Source organism: Vicugna pacos, chromosome 24, assembly GCF_048564905.1.
Source record: "Vicugna pacos chromosome 24, VicPac4, whole genome shotgun sequence".
NCBI lineage: Eukaryota > Metazoa > Chordata > Mammalia > Artiodactyla > Camelidae > Vicugna > Vicugna pacos.
Genome location: NC_133010.1, coordinates 2,526,819 through 2,554,433, shown reverse-complemented (window position 1 = coordinate 2,554,433; position 27,615 = coordinate 2,526,819). Strand labels below are relative to the sequence as shown.

At 46.0% G+C, this 27,615-nt stretch overlaps 1 protein-coding gene across 1 annotated transcript in view; it reads left to right on the top strand.

Moving 5' to 3' along the window:
* Positions 1-27,193, top strand: part of LOC140688912 (uncharacterized) — a 140,318-nt gene extending 113,125 nt beyond the window's left edge. The window contains exons 5-6 of the mRNA XM_072948887.1: positions 26,608-26,720; positions 26,841-27,193. Coding sequence (XP_072804988.1) covers positions 26,608-26,720; positions 26,841-27,040 — 313 coding nt within the window. The 3' untranslated portion in view covers positions 27,041-27,193. The remainder of the gene's footprint in view (positions 1-26,607; positions 26,721-26,840) is intronic.
* Positions 27,194-27,615: the final 422 nt, after the last annotated feature.

The following is a 27,615-nucleotide window of genomic DNA, read 5'->3' as shown; positions in this document are numbered from 1 at the left end:
ATTTTTAAATCAATTTTTTTAATATTGAATTATAGAGCTGTTTATATATTTTGGATATTAACTCTTTATTGATCATACCATTCGCATATATTTTCTCCCATTTACTAAGTTGTCTTTTCATTTTGTGAATGGTTTCCTCTGCTTTGTAAAAGATTTTAAGTTTAGTTAGGCCTTATTTGTTTATTTCTGCTTTTGTTTCCTTTGCTTTAAGAGACAGATCCAAAAAAAATATTGCTGCAGTTTTTGTCAAACAGTGTTCTGCCTATGTTTTCTTCTAGGATTTTCATGGTTTCTGGTTTTACATTTAGGTTTTTAATCAATTTTGAGTTTACTTTTGTATATGGTGTGAAGAAGTGTTCTAATTTCATTCTTTTCCATGTAGCTGTCCAGTTTTCCCAGCACTGCTTATTGAAGAGACAGTCTCTTCTCCATTGTATATTCTTGCCTTCTTTGTTATAAATCAATTGGCCATAAGTGTGTGGGTTTATTTCTGAGCTCTGTATTCTGTTCCATTGATCTAGGTGTCTGGTTTTGTGCTACTACCATACTGTTTGGATTACTGTAGCTTTCTAGTATAGGCTGAAGTCAGAGAGAGGTCTTTGCTTTCTTGATCTTTCTTTATGAGTGACTTTTTGGATCATGTGGGCTGCACCACCTCCAGGGATCTCTTGCATCCATGAGGACAATGTATTCTAAGTATGGAAAGTTACCTCTAAGTCTTTCTATGGAAAGGCTTACTGGATTGGGTCACTATTGAAAGAGGTACACCTTTAAAAATTCTATTTGTTAGTGGCCAGGTGATAGATCCTTTGATTTGAAAAAATTTTTATATTTGGAAAAAAAATAATTTTAAAGAGCTCTCATCCTAAATACATGTCCTGTTGGTACCTATGGAATGATCAAATTGAAAGAAGGATAAAAAAGATCGTTTGGGTAGCCTTATGGACACTTTAAACAAGATTAAAGAATGGAAATGAGGTTCAAAACAAAAGTTAAATTCCACACCACAGTAAATTCCCCTTCTCCATGCTCCTTCACTCTTATTTATCCCAAACTCCCTGTCTGACCCTTCAGAAGATCTTTTAGATCTCTGGACCCCTGTCTCAAATCCCTCTTCCCCAAATTCAACCCTTAACAAGTTCCTTTAATCCTTGAAACTCTTTCAGCTTCCCCAGAGAATCCCTTAAATACCCACCTTACCACTTTCTTCTCTTACCCTGCAAAAATTGCGGAAAATACTCCAGCCAGATGTCCAGGACTAGGTATTCAGGTTACTTATGTAAATACTGATGGCAAAGAAATAACTTTGGCAGAGGCCTCAGCACCATGCAACAGGATCAATTTTGCTATTCTGTTTTATATATAGTAGTGTGTATATATACTAATCCAAACTCCTTATTTTTCCCCCCATTCCCCTTAGGTAACCATAAGTTTGTTTTCTTTGTATGTGATTTTGTTTCTGTTTTATAAATAACTTCATTTGTATGAGTTTTTTAGATTCCATATATAAATGATACCTTATGGTATTTGTCTTTGACTTACACCACTTAATATGATCATCTCTGTGTCCACTCATATTGTTGCAAGTGGGATTATTTCATTTTATGGCTGAATAATATTTCATTGTATCTGTCTATCTATATCACATCTTTTTTATTCATCAATCAGTTGGCAGGCATCTAGATTGCTTCCGTGTCTTGGCTATGGTAAATAGTGCTGCTATGAACATTGGGATACATGTATCTTTTTGTGTTAGAGTTTTTATCTTTTCCAGATATATCCCTAGGAGTAGGATTGCTGGATCATAGGGTAACTATTTTTAGTTTTTTAAGGAACTTCTATATTGTTTTACATGGTGACTGCATCAATTTACATTCTCACCAATAGTGTAGGAGGGTTCCCTTTTCTCTACATCCTTTCTGTCATTTAATATTTGTAGACTCTTTGATGATGGCCATTCTTACTGGTGTGAGATGATACCTCATTGTAGTTTTGATTTTCATTTCTCTAATAATTAGTGATGTTGAGCATCTTTTCATGTGTCTGTTGGCCATCTATGTGTTTTCTTTGGAGAAATGTCTGTTTAGAACTGCTGCCAATTTGGAGGATTTCTTTGGTTTGTTTGTTTGTTTGTTTGTTTTGATATTGAACTATATGAGCTGTTTGTATATTTTTGAAATTAATCCTTTGTCAGTTGCATAACTTGAAAATATTTTCTCTGATTCCACAGGTTGTCTTTCATTTTGTTTGTGGTTAACTTTATTGTGCAAAAGTTTGTAAGTTTTATTAGGTCATAGAAATCTTTTAATTTCCACCTTAATAACAGGTCTTCTCTCTGATATGAAAAGACAAATTCAAAATGGTGTGGTTGGCTATGCAGAACAATCTCTCAGTGTTATTACTGAAGTTGCTATTTCATTCTTTGAAAATAGCTTGCAGGAAAGCAGGAGAAAATAGGAACTGAAATCAACAATCCTGCCTTGCAAATCGAGTGTTTAAAAAACAGAAATATGACTTTAAGGGTAATTCAATACTCACCAATTTTTCTTGCCAACCACAGAGCCTCCCCTACCCATCTCAAGCTATCTGCAAATACTGTAAAAGCTGGTACATTGGAATGCACATAAAACAAAAAAAGGCTTACATAAAATTTCCCTAGATTCCATGTGCCTCAGAGACACTTTTCACTTCTATAGGGTAATTTCTGATCAATTGATGGGGTCAGTCAATTCTCAGTTGCACCCCAGAACCTACCATTAGACTTAAAATGGAGTGTCAGAAACTGTTCTCTTAGTTGATACTCATTCAGCTTTCTCTACCATAGGCTTAGAGGATTATCTCTGTCACCTCTGTTTCTGTTCAAGCTGTCAGAGTCTCTGGGCAACCTATTTTACTGTCAGATCTCAGGTTACCCCCCAAATCTTTAGGCCCTCTAACCACCCATCAGACCTTTCTAGTTTCTTATTCCTCATCAGCAAGCGTTTTAGGTAGAGACTTATGTAAATTTAATGCTACCAAACTATGTAATGAGAAAGTTGTTTTTTTTTCCCCCTGTGCTCAGGCCAAATCTCAAACTTCCTACTTTCGCTAGTAGAGACCTATCTCTATTTAAAATCCTCTGAAGAGAATGCAGCCTTGAAAGATGTCCTAATTAGTCTCTGATCCTCACATGCAGTTGAGGTTGGATTGCTACTCAGTGTAGAGCCCATGCACGTTGTCTGGAAAAGGAATAAACCTGTCCCAGCAGTTTTAATTAGGGTGGCAGCTGTGGCAACAACATCCTCTTGAGAGAGCCCACTATCCTCTCTCTCAAGAAGCAAAAAAGGAATTGAATCTACAGTAGAGCCAAGTTCTTAACTTTCTCACCCTGCAGTACCTCAGTCTTGTCAGTAAGGAAAGAAGGGAAACTTGATTCAGATGAAAATCAAGTTACTGCTTTGTACAAGATGCAGGAGCCATCAGTGCTTTTGTAATTCCTCATCTTACTGGAGTCCCTAATCCACCTACTCTTCTTAACTCAGGTCCTGCTGACGTAGCTAGAGTGTCAGTAACTGACTCCGGCACAGCTTTCTAATCCCATTGCCCCTGACTTACAGTTTCCCTTTGTATTTATGTTTAGAGGAAGACAGCTAACATGGACTTCCGTACCTCAGAGACATGGTGAGTCTTCCTCAGTATTCTTCCAGGTCCTTAAAGCCAGCTTAGACTCCGTAGGCTTTACCCAAGGCTCCACTCTTAGTCAGGACGTTGATGGTCTTTTACTTTGTAACCGAAGCAAGGTGTTCTTACAGGTTTCCACATTCTCCTAAAGGCACTAGCTAAACAAAGCCACAGATCTTCCCAAAATAGACTTCAGTGGGTAAAGCTAGCTGTTACCTACTTAGAACATGAGATATCTCAGGGCACTCAGAACTCATTCCAAAATGTCTTGAGTTAATTTTGTCTATCCCTCTCCTGCAAAAACAAAAAACAAACAAACAAAAAAACCAAAACTATGAAAATGTTTAAGGGCAGATTCTGTTGTTCCCAACAGATTTCTAACAGATAGGGTTCGCATTAAATCTGCAGACTACTCTGGGCAGGATGACCATTTTGACAATATTGATTCTTCCAGTGCAAGAACCTGGGATATCTTTCCGTCCTTTAAATCCTCTTTAGTTTCCGTAGTCAGTGTTTTGTAGTTCTCCGCATGTAAGTCTTTCACGTTCTTGGTCAGATTTATTCCTAAGTATTTTATTTTTTGGATGCAATTTTAAAAGTGTTTATTCCTTTCATGTGAAGCCAGGCCCGTGACGTCTGTGTGTGGATGTTGTGTGCTGCTGCCTTGCCGGGTAGTAGCTCTAGTAGTTTCTGTGTGAAGCCTTCAGGGTTTTCTATGTATAGCATCATGTCAGCCACATATAATGACACTTTGACGTTACTTTTCCAGCTTGGATCCCTTTTATTTCTTTTTCTCATTTAATTGCTATGGCTAGGAACTCTAAAACAATATTGAATGGAAGTGGTGAGAGTGGGCATCCTTCTTTTGTTCCAGATTTTAGTGGAAAGGGTTTCCGCTCTCTTGGTAGGGTATTATGGTGACTGTAGGTTTGTCATAATAGCTTTTATTATGTTGAGACATGTTCCCTCTATACCGACTTTAGTAAGACCATGGGCACAGTGCGGCCAGGGGGCTGGGAAGATGGCAGAGGCCGTAGCCCTGGCAGCGTGGGGAGGGGGGCTGCCGAGTGGCAGGCAGTCATTTGCCCCCATCTCCTCTGCGGCCTGGCAGGGTGTGGTCTCTGCTGCCCAAGGTTCATCTTTAGGTCAGACTGCACCCTAGAGGCCTGTGTGGTCCAGTCACGGAGCAGCGGGGACGATGGCAGGTGTGGCAGCTGTGGAGGTGGAATAAGGGGAGCTGCCTTGTGAGAGCTGGGGGATTTGTTCCCACCTTCCCCGCGGCCTGGCCTGGGGGCAGCCTCTAGTGCCCCAGGTTCGTGGGACTCATGTCTCCTGGCTACCTTGCTCCCAGAAGGAATGCACAGTGTGGTCAGGGGTTTTGGGGCCAGTGACGGGGGCAGGTATTGGGGGCCTGCCCTGGATGCTCTGCTCTGGTCATCCTGCTCCCGTCTCCCCCATGGCCTGGTGTAGTGGTGGCCTCTGCTGCCCCAGGTTCACGGGATGCCGGGTACAGGTCAGCCTGCTACTAGGAGGCAGGCGCGGTACAGTCAGTGTGGGGGGTGGCAGCAGCGACACCGGGAAGTGGGAGCAAATCCCCGGGCTCACACGGGGTGACCTTGGTCCCCGCCGCCCCTACCACCACTGCCGCCCCCTGACCTCAGGGCCCCAGCCTCCCAGGAGTAGACTGACTTGTAACATGAGTCCCGGGAAACTGGGCCGGCAGAGGCCGCCCCTGGACAGGACGCAGGGAAGATTGAAGCAGATCCACAGGTTCGTACAGGACAGCCCCCCTACCAGCTACCATCGCCCACTGACCACACCCCACCCACCTCCCAGGAGCAGGCTGACATGAGGAGGTGCCTCCAGCAAAGCTGGGGCAGCAGAGGCTGCCCCCTGGCCATGTCGCAGGGGAGATGGGGGCAAATATACCACTTCATGAAGGGCAGCACCCGTCTTTCTGCCACTGCCTCAGATTCCCAGGCCACTTGTTTCCAGGTGAGGTGGCTCCCGGGAGGCAGGCGCAGTGCTATCAGGGGGCAGTGGTGGCCAGGGGATGGGGGTTGCCCCGGGGGAGCAGGTGGACTTGCTCCCACGTCCCGTGTGGTCTGTCCTGGGGGCGGTCTCTGTCACCCCAGGTTCACTGGGTGAATTTATTCATGTCAGCCTGGTGCTGGGAGGAGGGCGCAGTGTGCTCAGGGGGCAGTGGCAGTGGGGGGCGGGGCAAGGACTTGTGAAGGACTGGGCTCCAGCCCAGGATAACTGACTCTCCTCTTTTTTCACTTGCTTCTTCAGGTGGTGGCTGTGGTGTTTTTCCATTATAGGTTATTATGAGATATTGAGCAGAGGTCTCTGTGTTATACAGAGGAAACTTTTAAAAAAATCTATCTTTGTATATAGTGACTTACATTTGTAAAGCTCTAATGACCAAATTTCTCTTTTCCCACCCGCTTTCCCTGGTAACTTATAAGATTGTTTACTGTGTCTGTGAATCTCTGGAGAGGAGTTGTTTTGTTTTGTAGGTGAGTTCATAGTGTCCTTTCTTTTTTTAAGTTTCCACATATGAGTGATATATGGTATTTTTCTTTCTATTTGTGGCTTACTTCACTTAAAATGTGTTCTGATGTATGCAGAAGGGACAGTAATATTTTTTGCTGACTAGTTAGACTCAATTGCATGAGTATAAGACATTTTGTCAACTCTGTGAAACTCACAGTGCTGTTTCGTCCCATTGTGACCATCCTCAGGTTTATGTCATACCCTGCTGCGAGGAGCGCCCTGCCAGGTGGTCCGTGTTGCCCCCTCTGGATCAGAGGACACTGACTCGGTCACTCTCTGGTCTCACAGCTTGTCGAGGACGTGAGAGGGGACTCTGCTGGGGTGGCTCCTGGGAGATGGATCCCACCCCACCTGAGCTGCCGCCCCACAGTCCCTCAGTGCCCTACTAATCACCGATTCTCAGCTCCGCCTCTTGGAAGCGGCCACTTCCCTCCACGTCCACCAGCACCCTCTAGTCTCCCAGTTCCCACCTGAAAGCTGCTCTGCCTTGCTCTGTCCAGCCAGCCCCGCTCCTCCAACCTAGAGCAGCCAGAGCAAGTCTGCCCCCAGTCCTGTAGGGCTTCTGTGGCTCTGAGCACATGGCCAGCTGTCTGCGCCCCCTTTCCCCATGCCCCCACCCAGCAGCAGAGAGTAGAGCTCCTGCCTCTGGTCCCTCCCCCGTGATCGATCATCTGAGGCCTGCCCCATGCAGGACCCTGGGGTGGAGGGCAGAGGCAGAACTTCAGGTGGAAACCTAAGTTTTGCCACCAACTGGCTGCCTCAGGCCGGAAGCAGTCTTTGGAGAAAGACCTTCCACCTGGTTTCTCTCCATCCAAAGGCACCCCACTCGGCGCTGGCACCAGGAGGTTGGGCAGGGTGTCATGGTGCTGGCTCTGTAGTTCACAACCACGGAGGCAACTGCCTAGTGGACACCAGCCCACTGAAGGGTGTGAGGACTCCGTGCAATGCGGTTCCTGGGGCCCCCATCACTCGTGGACACGTTTTGCATTCCAACACATTATTTATCGACAATGCACATACATGGGAAGCTCTCCTCCCATGCCCCCCACCCCCTTCCCCCCCAACTCACCCCCCCACCCGAGGGGAGAGTTAAAACACCTCGCGGAGCAAACCCTCCAAGGCCCTTTTGATGTCATTGACCTCAGCCTCCTGCTTGCACCACCACTCCTGCTGCTGCAAGGCCTCCACTTCCCACTCCAACTCATAATTCCTCTCCAGCAGCCTCTGGAGCTCAGCCAAGGACTCCTCTATGCTCAGGGCCAGGGGCTCCGATGGAATGTGCCCACGCCCCTCCCTCCCTGCCACGACCCGGGGCTCCTGTTCTGCTGGCACCTTTCTCCTCCCCAAGAGGAGTCTCAATACGAAGATGACCCCGCAGGTGTTATAGAACCAGGACAGTAGGTGGAATGTGGCCCCAGGCCAGGGGCCTGCCAGCACCTCGGCCCAGTGACCCATAAGGAAGAGGACCATGCTCTCAAAGGTCCCGGGCACCAAAATGGTGACGTTGGAGTGCCTGCCCTTGCCAAAGCCTGCCGTCACCTCCTTGGACCACCACCGACGCGACTGCTCCGGCCACAGCAGCGGTGTATCGAGCCTGGCCTGGGCTGGTGGCCTGGGATGTTTCCAGTCCGCGTCAGGGACAGGACGGCCTTTGGGTCCAGGTTGCTGTTTCTCGTCTGTGTCTTGGCCTCCCATCTGGGTGGCTGGCTGTAGGGCAGGCTGGACTGACGGTTCCCGTTCTTCCCTTTGTGGAGGAGGTTGGGGCTGAGAGTCAGGGAGGGAGCCAGGGCCAAGGGAGCCAGGGCCAAGGTAGGGGATGGCACGCGTGAGGACCGGCAGGATGTCTTCCTCATCCACGGTGTAGCAGCCTCTTCCTGCCAGCTGACCCGGGACCGGCAGAGGTGCCGACGGCCAGAGGCAAAGGATGACTCGTGCTGCATCCACATGAGGCTTGGGGCCGGATACCCGTGGCTCAGTTGGAGGAGGTCCTGGGAAGTGTGGCATAGGAGTCAGCGGCTGCCCTCTGTCAAGTGTCTCTGCGTGGTCACTTGGCTGGCTGGTTGGAAGCTGTGTTGGGACAGCAGAGGCCTGGGAGGGACAGTCCCAGGATGGGCAGGGGTCCGCTGTGCTCCTGTTGTCAGAGCCCGATCCCCCACCGTGGGGCTGGAACCAGGAGAGGAGCCAGGCCAGCCCATGCCGGTACAAGGGGTGCCGGGTGCGGGTACGCGTGCTTGCTGGCCCACAGAGGGGCCCGAAGGTGGACCCTTGCATTGGAGTAGAGTGCTCGGTGTGGGTGAGGGATCCAGGGCAAGAGGAATGGGCATGGAGTGTGTCAGAGGTGGGTGTGGAGAAGGCGGTCGAGGACGTGGCCACAAGTAGCAGGAGAACCAGAAAGGCCATCTCTGCTATGGCTCACCTTGGCAGCGGCGCCGGCTTTTATAACCGCCCGTGCGTGGTGCATCATAATGCCTCCCTGTGACCCCTGCGGCCTTTCCGGCCAATCAGCAGGCTGCTCTCAGCAGGCCACGCCTCCAGCCAACTGCCAGGAGGCTGTCACCGTGTCCCTCTGTAACGGAAAAGAACAAATCAGAATCCATATAGGATCTGTTCCTGTGGCTTTCACCACTGTGCCTTGTTTTCCAGGCTTAGTCTTGCTAGGTCTGCACCTTTTGTAAAACAGTGTTGCCTTTAGCCTGAAATGTACAGGAGAGCCCGTTCTGGGATGTTAGCACTTGTACACTGATGCAGAGATGGCAGGTTGCAAAACAGAAAATAGCCTTTGTTTGTTGCAGGTTTACAGGGACACCAGGGCCTGACTCACATGGACAGCTGCAGGAACAAAGGCTTCCTGTGGCAAGAAGTTTGCAACAACCATCCACACCGCCTCCCCTGTTTTTCTGTATAAAATGAGACTGTGTTCTGACTGGAGTAGGATGGTTCTCCAAGACATTAGTCTGCCATCCTGTCGGTCGGCCAGCTTTCCGAATAAAGTCACTATCCTTGCCCAGCACCTCATCTCCCGTTTATTGGCCTGTTGTGTGGTGAGCAGAATGAGTTTGGACACGGTAACAAGTGGGATTTCCCGTCACCTAAGATGGGCACCACGGGAGGGGCAGGCTTTAGGGGCGGGAAAGCACAGGCGAGCTTTACCTCGGATGAGCGAGGTTTGAGGTGCTGTGACACATCCGAACAGAGCTGTCAAATGCACAGTTGGGAGATATGGGTCTGCAGTTCAAGAAAGAACTTAAAAGGACAGAGATGGTAACTTGAGGCTCCTGAATGTCCCTTCTACCACAGAGGCACTGAGTACACGGCTATTCATGGAGCAGTTGCCTCTGAGAGAAACCCAGAGCCTGGCTGAGTGATTCCTACACATCAGGTAACAGAAACACCCACATCAGAAGGGGTAGGAAAGGCACACCCCCACCATAACACCCCACCCGCAGCGCAGTGCCCTGCAATTGAGGGGCCCCCAACTCCCAGCTTCTCCCTGTGGAGCGAGGGGTCTGAACTGAACAACTCACACCCCCACCTTTAACTAAGGCTTCCATCCAAGGGACAAGCTCCCACATCACTGAGCTCTGAAAGTCAGCAGGGCCTGTGTCCACCAGTCCCACAGGAATGTGGCAAACGAAACCAGTGGGAGCACCAGCACCCGCTGGGCTACTCCCCTAGGCCCCAGCTCAGAGGTTGCAGGTTGAAATGTGATCTTCCCTTCCACTTGCCTGGAAGGGGTTTGGTTGCAGACTTTGCAAAGGGCCTCCTGGGGCCCAGCATCTAGTTAGCACACACCCAGGTGCCAGCTGTGACCCTCCCCAGAGCCCCGCCTTCTCCTTCTGGCTCACTCCAACACTAAAACCAAGCATCTCCCTGGAAGGAGTCTGTCCACACATCTAGTGCCCCAGCTTTTACAGCTGCCATTTGAGAGATGGGCCCCCAGTCACCCAGGTTTGGTAGCCTGGAGGACTTCCACTCCTGAGTCCCACAGGACTGAAAGAAAGGTGCGCTTTTTAAATGGACACAGGAATACCCCCCTCAGCTATACCCCACAGCTCAGCATGGAGTGAGCAAGAACAAACACTCATCTCCCAGTTTCTCTATAGAAAGGGCCGTATTACACACTTTCTCTGTCCTGTCTGAGGGTCCAACTTCCAATCAACCCACATTTAGGCGCTGCCTGAGAGTTTCCCCTTTGGAAAACTGATGGGTCTAGGGAGCCACTAAAAGAAAGATAGCAGTTTGGACAATCGCAGAGGTTAATAAAGATACAACCAGGAGCTCAGGGCTGGCTGACTGCCAGGGTTCAACTCCTCCAGGAGACCATTCCACCCAGACTGGGAGAGGTGGTGGTTTTATCTAATGTGCAGAAACCAACAGAGAGGGTCAAGGAAAATGAAGAAACGCGAATAGATTCCAAATAAAAGAACAAGCTAAATTTTCAGAAACTCACCAGAATGATCAACCTGACAGAGAGAGAGTTCAAAATGACAGTCATGAAGATGCTCACTGATTCAAGAGAGCAATGCATGAACAAAGTGAAAACTTTAACAAGAGATAGAAAATACTGAAAGGTACAAAACAGCAATCATAGAACTGAAAAATAGAATAAAAATAATTGAACTGAAAACTTCAGTCGAGAGGTTCAACAGTAGACTAGATTGAGCAAAAGGAATGATCAACAAACTTGAAAACAGGGTAGTAGAATTTATTAAGGTGGAGAGCAAGAAAGAAAAAGAATGAACAGTGAAGATACTTAGGGGCCTTTCAGGAACCACCAAGCAGGTGAACATGTAGATTAAAGAGGTTCCAGAGGAGAGGAGAGAGGAAAAGAGGCAGAACACCTATTGGAAGAAATAATGCCTGAAAACCTCCCTAAACTGGGCGAGAAACAGACGTCCTGACCCAGGAAGCGCAGAACTCCAAATAAGCTGCATCTAAAGAATCCCACAGTGAGACACATTGTAATTCAACAGAAGTTAAAGGCAAGGAGATAGTCTTAAAAGCAGCAAGAGCAAAGCAACTTATTATGATACGGGGATGCTCATAAGACTGCCAGTGGATTTTTGAGCAGAAATTTTGCAGGCCAGAAGAGAGTTCTCAGGATGATATAGATTCAAAATGCTGAAAGAAAAAACCATCAACCAAGAATCCTCTACCTGGCAAAGCTGCCCTTCAGAATTAAAGGAAAGAGAAAGAGTTTTACAGACAAACAATAGCTGAAGAAGAAAGAGGAAATGAAATGATGCAAATTGGTAACAGGAAAACAGAGGAAAGCATAAAGCTCACCGGTAAAATTAAAAATAGAGTTCCATTCAGAATACGCTCCTATTGTAATGCTGGTGGTGGTGAAATCACTTATAAATCTAGTATGAAGGTTAAATAACAAAGCATTGAAGTAAGTGTAATTATAATAATTTGTTGATGGATACACAGATAAAAATAGATAAATTGTGACATTAAAGACCTAAAGTGGCAGTGGTGGGGAGTAAGAATGCAGAGCTTTAATGTGTGTGCAAATTTGTTATCAGCTTAAAACAGACTGTTATGTTTTCTCATGGTAAACACAAAGCAAAAATACACAGTAGACATATACAAAATGAGAAAGGAATTTAAGAATAGCACTGCATAAAATTACCAAGTCACAGAGACAGAGAGGAAGAGAGGAACAGAGGAATTACAAAACAGCCAAGAAATAGTGAACTAAATGGCAGTAGTAAGTCCTTACCTATCAATTATTACTTCAAGTGTAAATGGACTAAATTTTCTACTCAAAAGACACAGAGTAGCTAAATGGATTAAAAAAAAATAAGACCCAACTATATGCTACCTACAAAAGACTCACCAGCCTTCAAGACATACGCAGACTGAGAGTGAAGGGATGGAAAAAGTTATTCCATGCAAACGAAAACCAAAAGAAAGCAGAGGTAGCTGTACTTACATCAGAAAAAATAGACTTTAATCAAAATACTGTAATAAGAGACAGAGAAGGTCATTGTATAACAATAAAGGGGTCAATTCAACAAGAGGCTATAACATTTGCAAATATCTATATGCCCAACATAGGAGCAGCTAAATATGTAAAGCAAATACTAATAGGCCTTAAAGGGAGAAATAGCAATACAAAATTATGGGGAGGGGGGAGACTTTGATACCCAACTTTCATCAATGGATAGATCACCCAGACAGAAAATTAATAAGGAAACACTGGCCTTAAAGAACATGTCAGAACATTTCATCCAATAGCAGCAGAATACACATTCTTCGCAAGTGAACATGGAACATTCTCCAGGATAGAGTCTATGTTAATCACAAAATAGGTCTTAAGGAATTTAAGAAAACTGAAATCATATCAAGTATCTTTTTCTGGCCACAATGGTACAAAACTAGAAATCAGTTATAAGAAGGAAACTGGAAAGTTCACATATATGTGGAGATTAAACAACATGCTCATGTTTGACCAGCCCACAGCTAACATCATACTCTACAGTGACAATCTGAAAGCTTTCCCTCCAAGATCAGGAACAATCAGGACATCCATTCTCACCAGTTCTATTCAGCATTGTGCTGGAAGCCATGGCCAGAGAAATTAGGCAAGAAAAAGATATAAAGGGCTTTCAAACTGGAAAGGAGGAAGTAAGATTTTCTCTGTTTACAGATGGCATGTTATTATATATAGAAAACCCTAAATGTCCATCAACAGATAAATGGATAAAGAAAATATGATATTTAGATATAGATATAGATACACACACACACACACATATATATAAACAAAGGAAGAAAATCTTGAAATTTCCAACAACATGGATGAAACTTGAGGGGATTATGTTAAATGAAAAAATCAGACAAGGACAAATAAATACTGCATGATCTCAAATGGGATTCAAAACAGTCAAACTCATAGAAAGAGACCAGATTGGTGTCGACCAGGGGTTGGGAAGTGGGCGAAATTAAGAGATGTTGATCAAGGGTACAAACTTCTAGTTTGTAACAGGAGTATGTTCTGGGGATCTAATGTACAATGTGGAGACTACAGTTATAATGTTGCATTCTATAATTGAAATTTTCTGAGAGAGTATAACTTAAGGGTTCTCATCACATAAAATAGGTGAGATTTTGGATGTGTTCATTAACTCAGTAAGAATCCTTTAACAACATCCGTGTATTTCAAATCACAGACCCTTTAAAAATTTTACAATTTTATTTATCAAATTTATGTTAATAAAACAAAAAAATAAGGATTTAGCAGTACTATCATGGAGGTGAGTTTTAACCTGCAGACCAATCACAGACCTCTGGCTACTTTACAAAACACGAATAAGAAAAACAAAATCAAAACATTAAATTAGCATTTAAAAACATTTATTTAGGGACAACAGAACCATGTCAACGTAAGTTTATTCTACTGCTACAAATGAACATAACCTCACAAAGAAAGAAAACATAGATTTCAGCTTTTTTTAATGAATAGTGGTTGAATTTCTTTGTAATAGCAATTTTCATATATGTACATGAAACAAACATATGCAATTTTTGAAGGTATAGAAATAATTTTAAGAATAAATATTCTAGTTATTGCTTAACACCCAGTTAGAATTCATGCCCCCATCTTTAAGCTTTTAGTCATCAGGCACAAAGCCAAATCAAGTGTTTATGGGTGTTTGAAAATGAACACAAAAATAATGTGACCATATGAATTGGAATACATTAACTCTTAATAGTATATGTAATAAAATTAGTGGAAACTATTTAAAGACATGTAAGGTAAATATTTATGTATAGAAAAACAAGATCTTTTACATACAGGATAAAGATTTATGGAATAAACAGAAGAGATTTTGAACTTGTATTAAACATTGTTTAACTGGATAGTGAATCCTGTGAGTGTAGAAATAATTTTCTTATAATTCTCAGAGAAGGAAATCATATGAACTTTAATTCATGGTAACAGAGTTGGCTGGAAAAATTCCAGTTTGACCTCGGAGCTTTCCTTCCCACCGATCAAAATGTGAGTCTGTTTTTGATAAAACTGTGATTCTGTCTCCAGCTTGAAAATTCAAGTCCCCGGGCTGTTGTTCTTCAGAAGAATACAGTGCTGTCACTTCTGTAGGCTGGTTTCAATTGCCTAAAATAAGAAAAAGTATTTAAATTATTCACATTTTTATGAGGAAGCTGGAAGCATGTGCCAGCAAGATATCCATTAACAACTCGGGGCTTGGTGTGCGGACGCCTTGGAAGCACGTGGGCTGTGTGATTTCACCACACTGTGAAGAGCACACGTTTGGTAATTACATTCCCTAAATCCACACGAGTCAAACTGCGTTTGATTATGTACTTAAACATGTGTTTAGCAAATATTTGTGGTTATGAGTTTAAATTTTGAATAATCTATAACATTTCTCAGTTTTTCCTGTTTTAATAGAATAGTCAGGATAGTTTCCATGAACTATAGTTATCTGATGAAAGTCGATGCTTATGCTCCTGATTGGATCATTGCAGCCTTAATGTGAACACCGAGCTTGTGCAGTCACTGGCTTTGAGGACTCCGGCCCTGGTGCCCGTGCCATTGCAGCTGTAGACACTTACCTCCCCCAGGCTTTTATGGCTGTTCTCACTGCTGTGCTTAGTGGATCCCTTCTCTCAAAACAAACGAAATTCAAATTTGTGCATCAAGAAGCACATCTACACGTGTTTAACAGGAACTTCTGCACTGCGTCTAGAATTGTGGGTGTTGTACTGGGAAGAAATACCTTGAGAATTGAGTGGGTAACAAGAGTAAAAGACATCAAATACCATAAACTGTGTAGCATCACAAGAATTCTACAGAAACACACTTTCTGTGTCCTCAGCTACATGGAATCCAGCATTTCCAAGTTCTGTACAATTTTGTGCATACATTAGGCCGTTGGGTGCTTGCATCTAAGAGCAAATATACAGAAAATATAAATAACCAAATTCTAAAGCCAGTTACTTATTTGAGCCTATATAATACTATAATAATAAAAATAAACTGAACTTGGCCTGTCAGTAAGAAATAAAAATAGTCATCACTTTAAACTACCTTGACTGAAGCACTGAATTTGTATCTCACACAAGATGGTGCTACAGCTTTTTCTATAAAGCACGTGTCTCGTCGTTGAGTTTTCCCAGAGAAATAACCTTAATAATAACTAACCCCACTAGCAATATTACCGGAATAGTCCTTCCATAAAATGAAGTTCTTTATATTTTTATATTTTATACTGTATTTATTTTTAATCTATTAATTTTAAGAAATAAGGCTAAAAGTATGTCACTAAAAGAATAAAACTTGACAGAGCCTGGATCAAATCAAAACCAGTTGAATGACTACCAATATACTGATAAACAGTCATTGCTAAGCACCAGGGAAAGTAGCCGTGACACTACATTGAGACCAGTCCTCATGCCACGCCACGTTGTCACCAGATCAGAAGAATGCAAGTTGATGTTGAAGAAAAAATCATTCTGAACATTATTTTCTTATCAATAATTATACTCATGACCTCCCTATGGAGCTCAATCTCAAGTAACCAAACTTATCTGGTGAAAGCCCTCAAGTCACTCCTCCTCCCTCTTGTCCCCAGACATGATGGACAACGGGAAGCAGCAAGTGAAAGGTGCTTGTGAGCATTGAGGAATATTCTGAAAGCCACAGCCGTCTTAGCTGCCGCACACGTACCCTGTTTGGAGCACTAACTGCAAAATTGAAGATGCGTAGGAATGCTGCTGGCAGGGTAACAGGTGTCCCTCCCTGTGTGTGCGGTAAGTCTCTCCTGTCCGCTGAGCCGGGCACTGTAGTGGGTGCTGGACATGCCCACGTGTCCCCACTGCACAGAATACGAACCGAGACTTGCCAGCATTAAGTGGTCTGTCCCAGGGGTGGGAGCTGACTCTGGGAGGTCTGTCTCCAGCGCTCTTAACCACTATAGAGATTACACCCCAGGGTCCTCAGCAACCACACACATCTTAAATTGCACTCAACAGACAGAGCTGAGATTCAGCAGAGCATTTTGCTTCAGTGGAGCAAAATTTCAAGGGGAATTAGTCTATTCCCCTGCATCCCTGTGCTATTCAGACTGTGCTAATAATAATAGTAGCTGATGCTGACGATCCTTGGTGATCACTGACAACTGGAGTGGTTCCTAGTGGCTGTAGGAATATATTTTATGATGAATAATTAGAGGAGACAAGATATTAGGAACTGAAGAAGAGAAAAGGCAGAGGGGATCACAGACTTGATTCACTCCCTGCCCTCTAATTTGCTCTAACTGTCGTCTCCAGATGAGACAAGGGTAAAGCAGTAAAGAGATGGACGGGTGTAAGGAGGGGGCAGCACTGCTGGGATGGAGGAGGCCCCTCTTTCCATCCAGGCTGGAGCCAAACAGAGGCCGACGCGGGGGCTCATGCTGGCAGAGCTGGGGAGGGACGTGGCTAAGACAGGCAGACATGGGTGTGCCAGACGCCTCACCCAGCTGACTCGTCAGGCAAAACCCCCACCTCCAAGGGGACGAGTCTAGGAGTCAGGAGTTTAGTCTGTTGGGAAAGTTCATCCACCTGGAAACAAAGCAGGGAGCCTGGCCTGAGTGAAGGCAGGTGCTCCCAGAAGGGGACAGTTCATGAGCCACTAGGTGCCATGCCTGCTGCTAGCTTTGTCTTCAGTGAGCTGGGATGCTGTAAAGCTCCTCTTTACTGTGAATATTAGGGATAACTTCCATAGGAGATGTTTAATGTCCACAAAATGATTCATTAAAAACTGATGAGCCAAGGAGACATGTTCTTCCAGGAAGGGAGGCCACCCTGGAGGCCATGGAAGCCCAGCCCACAGGGTCACTGAGCAGCCCGCATGCACAGGTGCCTGCCCTCCTGAGTTATGCATGTTACTTCAAGTTTTGCATTCTTGCACTTAAAAAAAATCTGGAGATCTTTAAAGCAATTGATCATTTTTGTCATAATATTCAAGTTTAATTCAAATAAACGTTATTTTTCTCTCCCAAATCAGGGCCACACTTAACAGGAGGCAGATCATAATCAGCCTCAGTGACTGGCAGCTACTTTAAGGCTCGCAACTAGGAAGGCTGGGTCCATGGGACTCCACTGCCTTTTTACTTCTTGGTGAAGCCATAGTGTAACCCACATGCAGCCAACACATCTGGCCTCAGACTCAGAAGAAGGATCTCAGCCTTTCGAAGTTGCCCTTCAAGAAGCAGCCAGAAGAGAACACAGCTTTGGGGCTGTTTCACATTTACTGCAGTGATGAGCTGGGTAGGCAACTTGATCCCAGCACCAAGGTTCCACCCAGGCCACATAGGGCCACATCCTCTGTAGGACTGCGAGTGTCATGTTTAGCGAGCCAGACAGGACACCTGGGGAGGCCACCAGACCTGGGGTTCTCAAAAGGCAAAGTCCAGGCCATTTGTGGTTGTCACAGCTGGGGAGGGGGCACTACTGGCCCCAGGTGGACTTAGTCCACAGGTGCTGCTCAGCCCCACACAGCCAGGACAGCCCCCAACACGGAGCTGCCGTGTTCCCACGGATGGTCACAGGGCAGGTGAGAGGCTGGGGCGGATGCTGATGGAGGAGGCACAGGCTTAGGTACCAAGCCCAGAGACCAGGGCTGCCAGCGCTCGCTGTGTCCCTCTGGGATACCCGAGGACATGGTTCGAGCTTCCAAAAGTGCAAAGCAAATGTGTGCACATCTGGAGAATGATGGTCACACGACCTGTCTGCGGGCCCGGGGCAGGCTGGGGAGCTGGCCTGCGGGGGGGCCGGGCATCCTGCACTGGGGGGTTTTCCCCTTGGGCCTCAGGCCCGTGGCTTGTGACTTCTCTCCACAAGGATGATGGACCAGGGTGTGAGGACATCCCTGGTAAGAGTTTTAACTGCTTTCACAGCTGCTTTTTTTTTTTTTTAAACCACGGTAATGGAAAGTAAGATTTATCTTTTAAATAGACTTTAAATCTTCCCTTTAATTTTCTTCAAAATCCTTTGTATTTTGAGAAAGGACTAAAATTAATTAATATTAATATTAACCTGGTACCTACTGTTTGTACAACTTGTCCTAACCCTTCAAATATAGAAATAAAACCCAACGAACCGACCATGGGAGGAAACACTGTCCTCAGTGAGTGGAAGGAAGTACAGGGTGTGAGTGTGAGCCTGTCTCCAGAGCCCACTTAGGGTTTTGTTTCTTATTACTAAACATTTTCCCTGTTTGCCTTTAAAGAAATATTTCTAATATGTTTGAGACACCTGGACTGCAGGTGCAGACTTCAGACAAGTCTGAGGAAAGGAACTCCAGTTCCCAGGCCTTTGCAGGGGGTTCACAGCCTCTGCGCACTGTGGCCAATGTCCCTGGGCCCTTGGGGCAGCGGGCACCTCCCAGCAAGTTCAGCCTGTCGACTCCTCAAGTTCAGCATCTAACTGTGCATAGCATGTTTTAAATGAAGTGCTTCTCAAAACAAGGTGGCTAGTCTATCAATCAAGCAAGGGGTGCTGAACAGTTTCCCAGATATTTCCACAACCTGACAGATTAAGTAGGAATTTCGTGATTAGAAGATGGTTATGAATCATTTTCAAAACAGAGATACTCTTATCTACCGACTGTCTCATGACAGCTGGGAAGTTCAGGACAGAGCTTATTTTCGTTTCTGTTACCTGCAAAAAGGAAACAGACAAGTATAAGGGGGAGCATTTAGAAAACTTATTAGTATAGTATACAAAACACCCCAGAATGCCAAATCTTGCTTGCTGAGCAAATATTTTAAGTTACTGTAACTGATAGAAATATCATTCGTCGTCTTTTAAATCAAGAATAAGCACAGGAAATAGACCAAACATAAGGCAGATGGTGAATGTCTGGTGTCTGTGTGACCAGATGCGTATAAATGGCAGCTCAGGGCCTTGCAGTTACATGTTTATGAAAAAATGCACATCTTTTTCCAGAAGTGATTATAAAATACCCAAATAAAAAAACCCTGCAATCCCGAAGCCAGTGATTTTCAAACATCCTTTCTGGCTTAACACCTAAAATAATTTTTAAACAGCAAGTATTCACTAGTATATTTTTAATTGGTATCTAAAATTGTTGAATATAAGCTTAAGGGTATAATGTTCATCATATTTCACTATCAGTTACTTAATCATATTTCTCCTTTTATGAATAAAAGGATCTTAAAGTGCTAGTGATTTGAACTCACCATCATTCATTAAAGAAAATCAGTGAGATTTTTTTTTAATAGTCAGAGACTACATACTGTTCATTTTTAACCTTCAAATCATACATTCATTCCATTTGTCCCCAAAGTTTTTATTCATGTATTAATATTATATTTTATGTAAGTTTCTACAACAAAAATTTGTACATAAATTTATTTTTAAATTTTAAGTAACACAATCCTCTATTAAATAATTTCTTAGATTTTCATTTTGGTACACATTGATCAAAATGTGAAATATATTATGAACTTGTTAATTTACTCAATGTGAAAGTAAAATTTTATTTGAAATACATCCTGATATAGGGGCAAGACTTTTAAGAATTCACAGACAGATGACTATTTCTTGTTTCTGGAATGACGTAGTTCAACATCAAATTGTATTTCAGTGTTCCTTTTTAAAGGTGCTAAGAGAGCTGATTTTTATAAAAACTAGAGAGGGCAAGAAAGAGCTATTTTATAGCAATGTAATAGAACTCTTCTATATCCCCTCCAAGACAGAGATGAAAAAAATCACACAGAGACCTCTCATCAAAAAAACAACAATAAAGTATTATTTGTAAAGTAATAAACTATTACAACTTTTTATTTTGATGATAGGTATGTGATTTTAAAAATAATATATAATGATAATATTAATTACTACTCTTATTATTAATTCAGATAACAATGTCATTAGGTCCCCCTTAAATTTTGCTGAAAGCAAAAAAATGGAAATCACCTAATCTACAAAAGTGTTTACTGCCCATCAGACTGACTACACCAATATCAACATCCATAATTCACATTGGATCATTATCCTTACATTGTGGGGACAGCGTAGAGCAGACGATGAAGATTTGGTGGTGTTTTTAATCGAGTGTGAAAAAGCTCGCATGAAAGGCTAGCAGACAAAGGACAGCCTCATGTCACGGGTCTGTTTTGAGGAGTAACACACGTGGGAAATGCAGATCTGGAAATCCTGTCTCCCATATTACCTGTGCCCACGTGCCCTGCGCAGTCTCTGTGTACCCCGAGGTGTGCTCCAACTTGAAGGCCACTGGCCTAAGAAGTTTATGCGTAAGAAAATACAGAATTAAGCATTGAGGGGGCGGTGATGGGGAGGAGGGGAGGCAAGCACAGGGAGTGGGACTGAGGGGTGTGGTCGGGCCCGGGGTGGGTGGTGGTTCTAGTTGGGTGCCGGGACCGGTCAGTGGGGCCGGTCTGGGATGGGGACCCGGCCGGCCTGGGCGGGCGGTGGGTGCTCGGGGTGGGTCGGCCCCACCGCCCGGCCCCTCCCGGCCCCAGTCGCCCAGTCCAGTACAGCAGGAGCCCCAGCCCGAGGGTCCGCGCTACGGGCGGGAGGAGGAGGGGCGCGGACGCCGGAACCGGCCCAGAGCGCGTAGAGGCGGGGCCGGAGCCGGGTGCTCCTGGACCAGCTCCCCGAGGAGGAACACGGTCTAGGGTCCTGGCCGCCGCTTGCCGTCGCTGAATCTGCCGCCGCCAGGTAAGTAAGGAGGCGCTGATATGTGCGCCCAGGTCGGAGCGCTGGGAGTGAGGCCTGGGCTGCGCAGATGGGGAGGCGCACAGGGAGGGAGGGGTGCGTAGGTGAGGCCCGGGCCTGGCGGCCTGTTAGGACCCTGAGGCTTGTTGGGGGTTCGCCATCCTGGTTCGTGGTGCCCCCCCCCAACATTAGTAGTGACTGAACCCCGCATCTTCGCCGCCTCTCCTCTGCGGGTTTGGGAAAGCGGGTGCAGCTCCGGAAGGTGGGAGGGCGCAGGACGGGCCCTGGAGCATCACCTGCTGGCCCTTAGGCCATGGCCTTCCTGTGTAGGTGGGCCTGCCTGGCAAGTGAAGGCCGCCCCGACCCTCCTGGGCACAGGCGACCTGGGGCGGAATAAGAGGCGAGGCCCAGGCCTTTGGGAGCTTGTTGGCCCTGGCCCGCCCCCCGCCCCCATCAAAAGTTTTTGGCAAGTCTGTTTTTAGTCTTTTGAGGAGTTTCCCTACTGTTTTACACAGTGGCTGCACTAAACTGCATTCCCACCAACAGTGTAGAAGGGTTCCCTTTTCTCCACGGCCTCTCCAGCATTTGTTATTTGTGGACTTTTGAATGATGGCCATTCTGACTGGTGTGAGGTGATACGTCATTGTAGTTTTGATTTGCATTTCTCTGATAATTAGTGATATTCAGCATTTTTTCATGTGCCTATTGGCTGTTTGTATGTCTTTACTGGAGAAATGCTTGTTTAGGTCTTGTGCCAATTTTTGAATTGGGTTGTTTGGTTTTTGGTCATTCAGTTGTATAAGCTGTTTATATATTATGGAAATGAAGTCTTTGTCAGTCGAAACATTTGCAAATATTTTCTCCCATCTCGTAGGTTGTCTTTTTGTTTTGCTTATGGTTTCCTTTGCTGTGCAAAAGCTTTTAAGTTCAATTAGGTCTCATTTGTTTACTTTTGCTTTTATTTCAGTTGCTTGGGTAGACTGTCCTAGGGGAACATTGCTGAGTTGTGTGTCAGGTCATGTTTTGCCTATGTTTTCTTCTAAGAGGTCTCTGGTATCTTGTCTTATGTTTAAGTCTTCAAGCCATTTTCAATTTATTTTTGTGTATGGTGTGAAGGAGTAGTCTAACTTCATTGATTTATGCGCAGCAGTCCAGTTTTCCCTACACCATTTACTGAAGAGACTGTCTTTACTTCATCGTATGTTCTTGCCTCCTTTGTCAAAGATTAATTGACCAAAGGTTTGTGGGTTTATTTCTGGGCTCTCTGTTCTGTTCCAGTGATCCATATGTCTATTTTTGCACCAATACCATGGATGACTGTAGCTCTGCAGTATTGTCTGAAGTCTGGGAGGGTTATTCCTCCAACTTTGGTCTTTTCTTCAGTAATGCTTTGGTAATTTCTGGGTCTTATGTGATTCCGTATAAATTTTAGGATGATTTGTTGCAGTTTTGTGAAAAACGCCCTGAGTGATATGATAGGGTTCACATTAAATCTGCAGACTGCTCTGGGCAGGATAATCATTTTGACAACATTAATTCTTCCAGTGCAAGAACCTGGGATATCTTTCCATTCTTTAAGTCCTCTTTAATTTCCTTAGTCAGTGTTTTGTAGTTCTCTGCATGTAAGTCTTTCACATTCTTCGTCGTATTTATTCCTAAGTAATTTTATTTTCTTGGATGCAATTTTAAAAGTGTTTATTACTTTCGTGTGAAGCCAGGCCCCTGACGTCTGTGTGTGGATGTTGTGTGCTGCTGCCTTGCCGGATAGTAGCTCTAGTAGTTTCTGTGTACAGCCTTCAGGGTTTTCTGTATGTAGTATCATGTCACCCACATATAACGACACTTTTACATTTACTTTTCCAGTCTGGACCCTTTTATTTCTTTTTCTCATTTAATTGCTGTGGCTAGGAACTCCAATACAACATTGAATAGAAGTGGTGACAGTGGGTATCCTTGCTTTGTTCCAGATTTTAGCAGAAAGGCTTTCCGCTCTCTTGGTAGGGTATTGTGACTGTAGGTTTGTCATAATAGCTTTTATTATGTTGAGACATGTTCCCTCTATACCGACTTTAGTAAGACCATGGGCACAGTGTGGCCAGGGGGCTGGGAAGATGGCAGAGGTCGTAGCCCTGGTGGTGGTGTTGTGGGGAAGGGGACTGCCCCTTGGGAGCCAGTTTTTTGCCCCCATCTTCTCCATGGCCTGGCGGGGTGCAGGGTCTCTGCTGCCCCAGGTTTGTCTTTAGGTCAGACTGCGCCCTAGAGCCCTGTATGATCCAGTCAGGGAGCAGTGGGGACGATGGCAGGTGTGGCAGCTGTGGAGGTGGAATAAGGGGGGCTACCCTGTGAGAGCCGGGGGATTTGTTCCCGCCTTCCCCGCGGCCTGGCCTGGGGGCGGCCTCTAGTGCCCCAGGTTCACTGGAGGCACATCCCCAGGTGGGCCAGCTCCTTGGGAGCCTTGTGCGGTGTGGTCAGTGGACAATGGTGGCTGTGGCTGGAGGGGATGCTGCCCGGTGTGAACCCCTGGATTTGTCTCCATCTCCCCCGAGGCCTGGCTTAGGGGCAGCATCTGCTTCCCCAGGTTTGCGGGATGCACGTCTCCTGGTTAGCTTGCTCCCGGGAGGTCTGTGCAGTGAGCTCAGGGGTCTCGGGGAGCGGTGACGAAGGTGGGTGTCTGGGGCCTGCCCCGGATGCTCCACTCTGGTCATCTTGCTCCCGTCTCCCCCGCGGCCTGGCCTGGTGGTGGCCTCTACTGCCCCAGGTTCATGGGATGCAGGGTACAGGGCAGCCTACTGCTAGGAGGCAGGCAAGGTGCAGTCGGTGTGGGGGGTTGGCAGCAGCGAAAGCCGGAAGTGGGAGCAAATCCCCGGGCTCACACCAGCCGGCCAAATTCCTCGCCTCTGGGTGATCGTTGCAGAGGGGAAGCACTTTAGGCACTTCCAGCGGCCTCCTAGGGAGCTTAGCTAATTTGGCTGGCTACGTGTGGTGAACGTGCAGTTCCCTCTCTGTCCTTTTGTGGTCAGGGAACGCAAACTCACTTAAGTCTTAATGTGAAGAATAAGCGCTGCTGGCCAAGTAAAAGGTAGATTATACAACACCTTTCTGAACTACAGAGAGATGCCCTGAGATTAACCCCAACAAGAAGCAATGATGAATGTTACAAATATTCTTGGTATTGCCACAATCTCTCTTGGTGCACGGTGCACTGACATGCTGTGTAACATCGGGCAAGTTGCTTACCCACTCTGGATTTTGGTTAGGGGATTGGATTAAATCAGTGACTATAAGCCATGGCTAAACATGAGAATCATTGGGGGAAGTTTTAAAAGAAATTCCTCAGCCTCAGACTAATTAATTAATTAAGCCTGTTTAGGTATTTAGAAAAAAGTTGTTCAGGTGATTCTAATGTGCACCCAAGGTGAGAATCACGGGGCTGAACCATATCTAAGGCGATTTCCAACTTTGGCATGCTCTCACTTGGTGATTCAGTGACATAATTGAAAATTCACTTCATTACATCTACTTGTGGGGACTGGGGAAGAAATGGATACTGATTGAGTTAGAATAAAACATTCTTCATGAATTTTTTTGAGTCCCAGTTAGAGATTAAGTCCTTCAGCTGTTTGCAGAGTAGCACCTTAAGTCCTGGGAGATGAGCAGCTGTCAAAAGATTAGTGAGTGAAATGGTTAAGTGGGAACATAAAGCAGAACATTAAGTGCTAAAATAAAACTTCTGAATAAAAGTGTTGGATACCGTGTGTATGTGCCTACACTTAAATGTGTTCTTTCTCTCCAACATTTCCTGAGTACTTATTGTGTGTCAAGCACTTTACATGTATTAATTCATTTAATCCCTAGAACAATCGTGTGAAGTGTAATAGTCGCCCCCAGTTTGCAGGGAGGCATCTGCGGTACAGAGCAGTGTAGTAATGAAGAAGCAGAGCCAGGACACAGATGCAGGCCATCTGATACTGGATCCCCAGGGTAACCACTGTGCTGCTCTGCAGACTCCATGGGAGGGGCCCCAGGAGGGGGAGCCCAGAAGCACTTTTAGGGAGGGCTCGCTGTCTCCTGCCACTGTGCCCCTCTGTACTTGTGGGGCATCAGTTGAAGGGAATCCTGGCAGAGGAGGAGTGTTTGGGAAGAGGCTCTGCTCCAGAAAGCAGCTGGCCAATAGAAGCGGGAAGAGTGAGAGCATCGCAGGGCAGCCTGGCCCGGTCCTCGCCCCCTCTGGCTCTAGCTTCCGACTGCAGTGAGCAAGCAGAACAGAGGCAGATTGGAAGATGCCCGGTGCCTCACTCCCAAAGCTGGGAGAGACAGGCAGGGGTTGGAAGGGATGCCAGAGAATGGTGACAAGGAGAATGTGAAACAGGGGGCAGGGGCTAATGAGGGGGTTGGTGTTGGGGGTTTTGGCCTTGAGTCTGTGACGGTTGGGAAGAGGATGACTCATGGAGAGTGCCAGGCCCATGCTGTATTACCCTCACCCCCCTTGGCACAGCCTCCTGTCATTTTCATAGTCGGTGTTGAGAGTGCCAGGACTCTGCAGACATCAACCCCGCCCTCCTCTCCCATGCACTGGCTGTTCCTTTGCCCTAGATCTGGGCAGAGGACATGGGTACCTGCATCTGGGGACCCCAGCTGATATCATCCTCCATATGCTCTTGTTCTAGACCCTTGTTGCTCACAGTCTGACTTCAGTATCTACTGCGGTTGAAGCTCAGCTCCACCTGCCTTTGGTAGAGACAGACACTAGCTACATACATAACCAGAGAATGACTCTTGAACTTTGAAATCTTTTTCTGCCCACCTCTGCTTACAGTTTCCCACCCGGATTACTTTCTCTTAGAATGGATGAACGCAACTCTGTAATTCTTTTCTCCACTCATTTCTCTGTTCTTTGGAGGTCTCCTTCAGAGTTAGCTTTAATTAGCGATCTCCAAGCTGACTGGCTGGGCTAAGCATTAGGGCTGGAAGCTGCCGAGTTGTTAGGGTTGGGTGAGGACTGAGGGAGGACATGGTGTGAGCGGAGAAGGCTTCTCATACTGGGAAATCTGGCTGGGCTTCAAGAGGGGGCCGTTGGTGGTGTGACCAAGTTCCAAATGTTGACATGAAGCCCATGCTCAAAAAAAAGGGGCCCTCAAGACAGTCTGAATGGCTCCCTGTGGGAAGTGACCTCCCAGTCCTTCTCCCCAAGGCACAGGGGGTTTTCCCTCGGATCCTCCAAGACCACAGTGGTCAAGCCACTTCTCGAAGGACTCCCCTCGATCACATTTCTATTCCTTCTCTCCCAGCCACTCCCAGAGTTCGAACTTTGGCTATGGCCAGAATTCAAGAGGCCACAGAAGGACTCTAGTGCTGGAGAGGTAGGGGGGATGAGAAAGTCCTGAAGCTGTGTGTGTTGAGGAGGAAGAGGCAGGCCCTGGGACGTATGCTCCAAGGCTCTGCTGCCAGATGAGGTGGAGGGAGAAGTAAACCCTGCAGTGTGTTCTGAAAGTGTTTGCTCCTAAGCTAGACACAGCAGCTGGAAAATGTGTCATCTGGGGGAGATGGAAAATAGGGGCTCTGGAGGGAGGGGAAGAGGGACAAAGGGGCTGGAGAAACCTCGGCTTCCACTCAGACAAGGGGCAAAGTCTTTGCTGGGTCCGGACATATATCAGTTTTTTAAATGTTTTACAGGTGCAGAGGAAGTTGCAAAAAGGGTACATTCCCTTGTGCCCTTCCCCCAGCTCCCCCAGTGGTGACACCATCTGTAACTGTGGCACGGTATCAGAACCAGGTTGCTGACGCAGGTACAATTCTGTTAACTAGCCTACAAGCTTTATTCCATTTCCCCCAGTGTTTTATATGCATTCATTTGTGTATGTGTGCACCTGTGTGCATAGTTCTGTGCAATTTTATTTCCCATATAGGTTTGAATAACCACCACCAAAGTCAAGATACAGAACTCTTCATCCCCATGAAGGAACTCCCTGTGCTATCTTTGTATATTAACCCCCTCTGCATCCCTGTCCCCTCGCAAGCAGCAATCTGTTCCTCTTCTCTCCAGTTCTGTCATTTTGACAGTGTTACAGGAGTGGAATCACACGGTATCAGCATTTGTTTTAATTGAATGAATTTCCAAACTCCAGACTCAAATACAAAAGTTCTCTGGCAGGTTATTTATTCTAATATCGTGCTGCCTCCATTATCTGGATTCCTCCAGCTTCTTCATTCTCCTCCTTGACCTCCAATGTTCCTTTCCATTCCAACAACCTGGTCTCACTTCCCCCTTAGGGAAAACCTACATGTCTAAATGTACCAGGCTGGTCTGGGACTCCTGCACGCTCCCCGCCCTCCCTCTCCCCACTATTTATAGCCAGGCTGATTTTGGGCGGCCTCTCTCTCTCCTTTCCTGCTCCTTCCTCCTGTGGCGGGCGAGGTGACTCCTCAAATATTTGGGCAGAGGAGGTCAGAAGCAGATTCTTGGCATCTGATTTCAGGCTCAGATTGAGCAGGAGCTGGTGGAGTGGAGTTGGAGGGAGGCAGAAGCTGCAGATGCAGACAGAGAAGAAGGCAGCTGGGGCTCTGAAGGCATTTTGAGCCCGGTTGGATGTTTGGGCTGAGAGTCCAGAGTTTGGGGTTCTATCCTGATTTCGCTCCTCTGCATTCTCGTATCAGCTCTTCTGTGTTGTCTGGGCTCTGAGA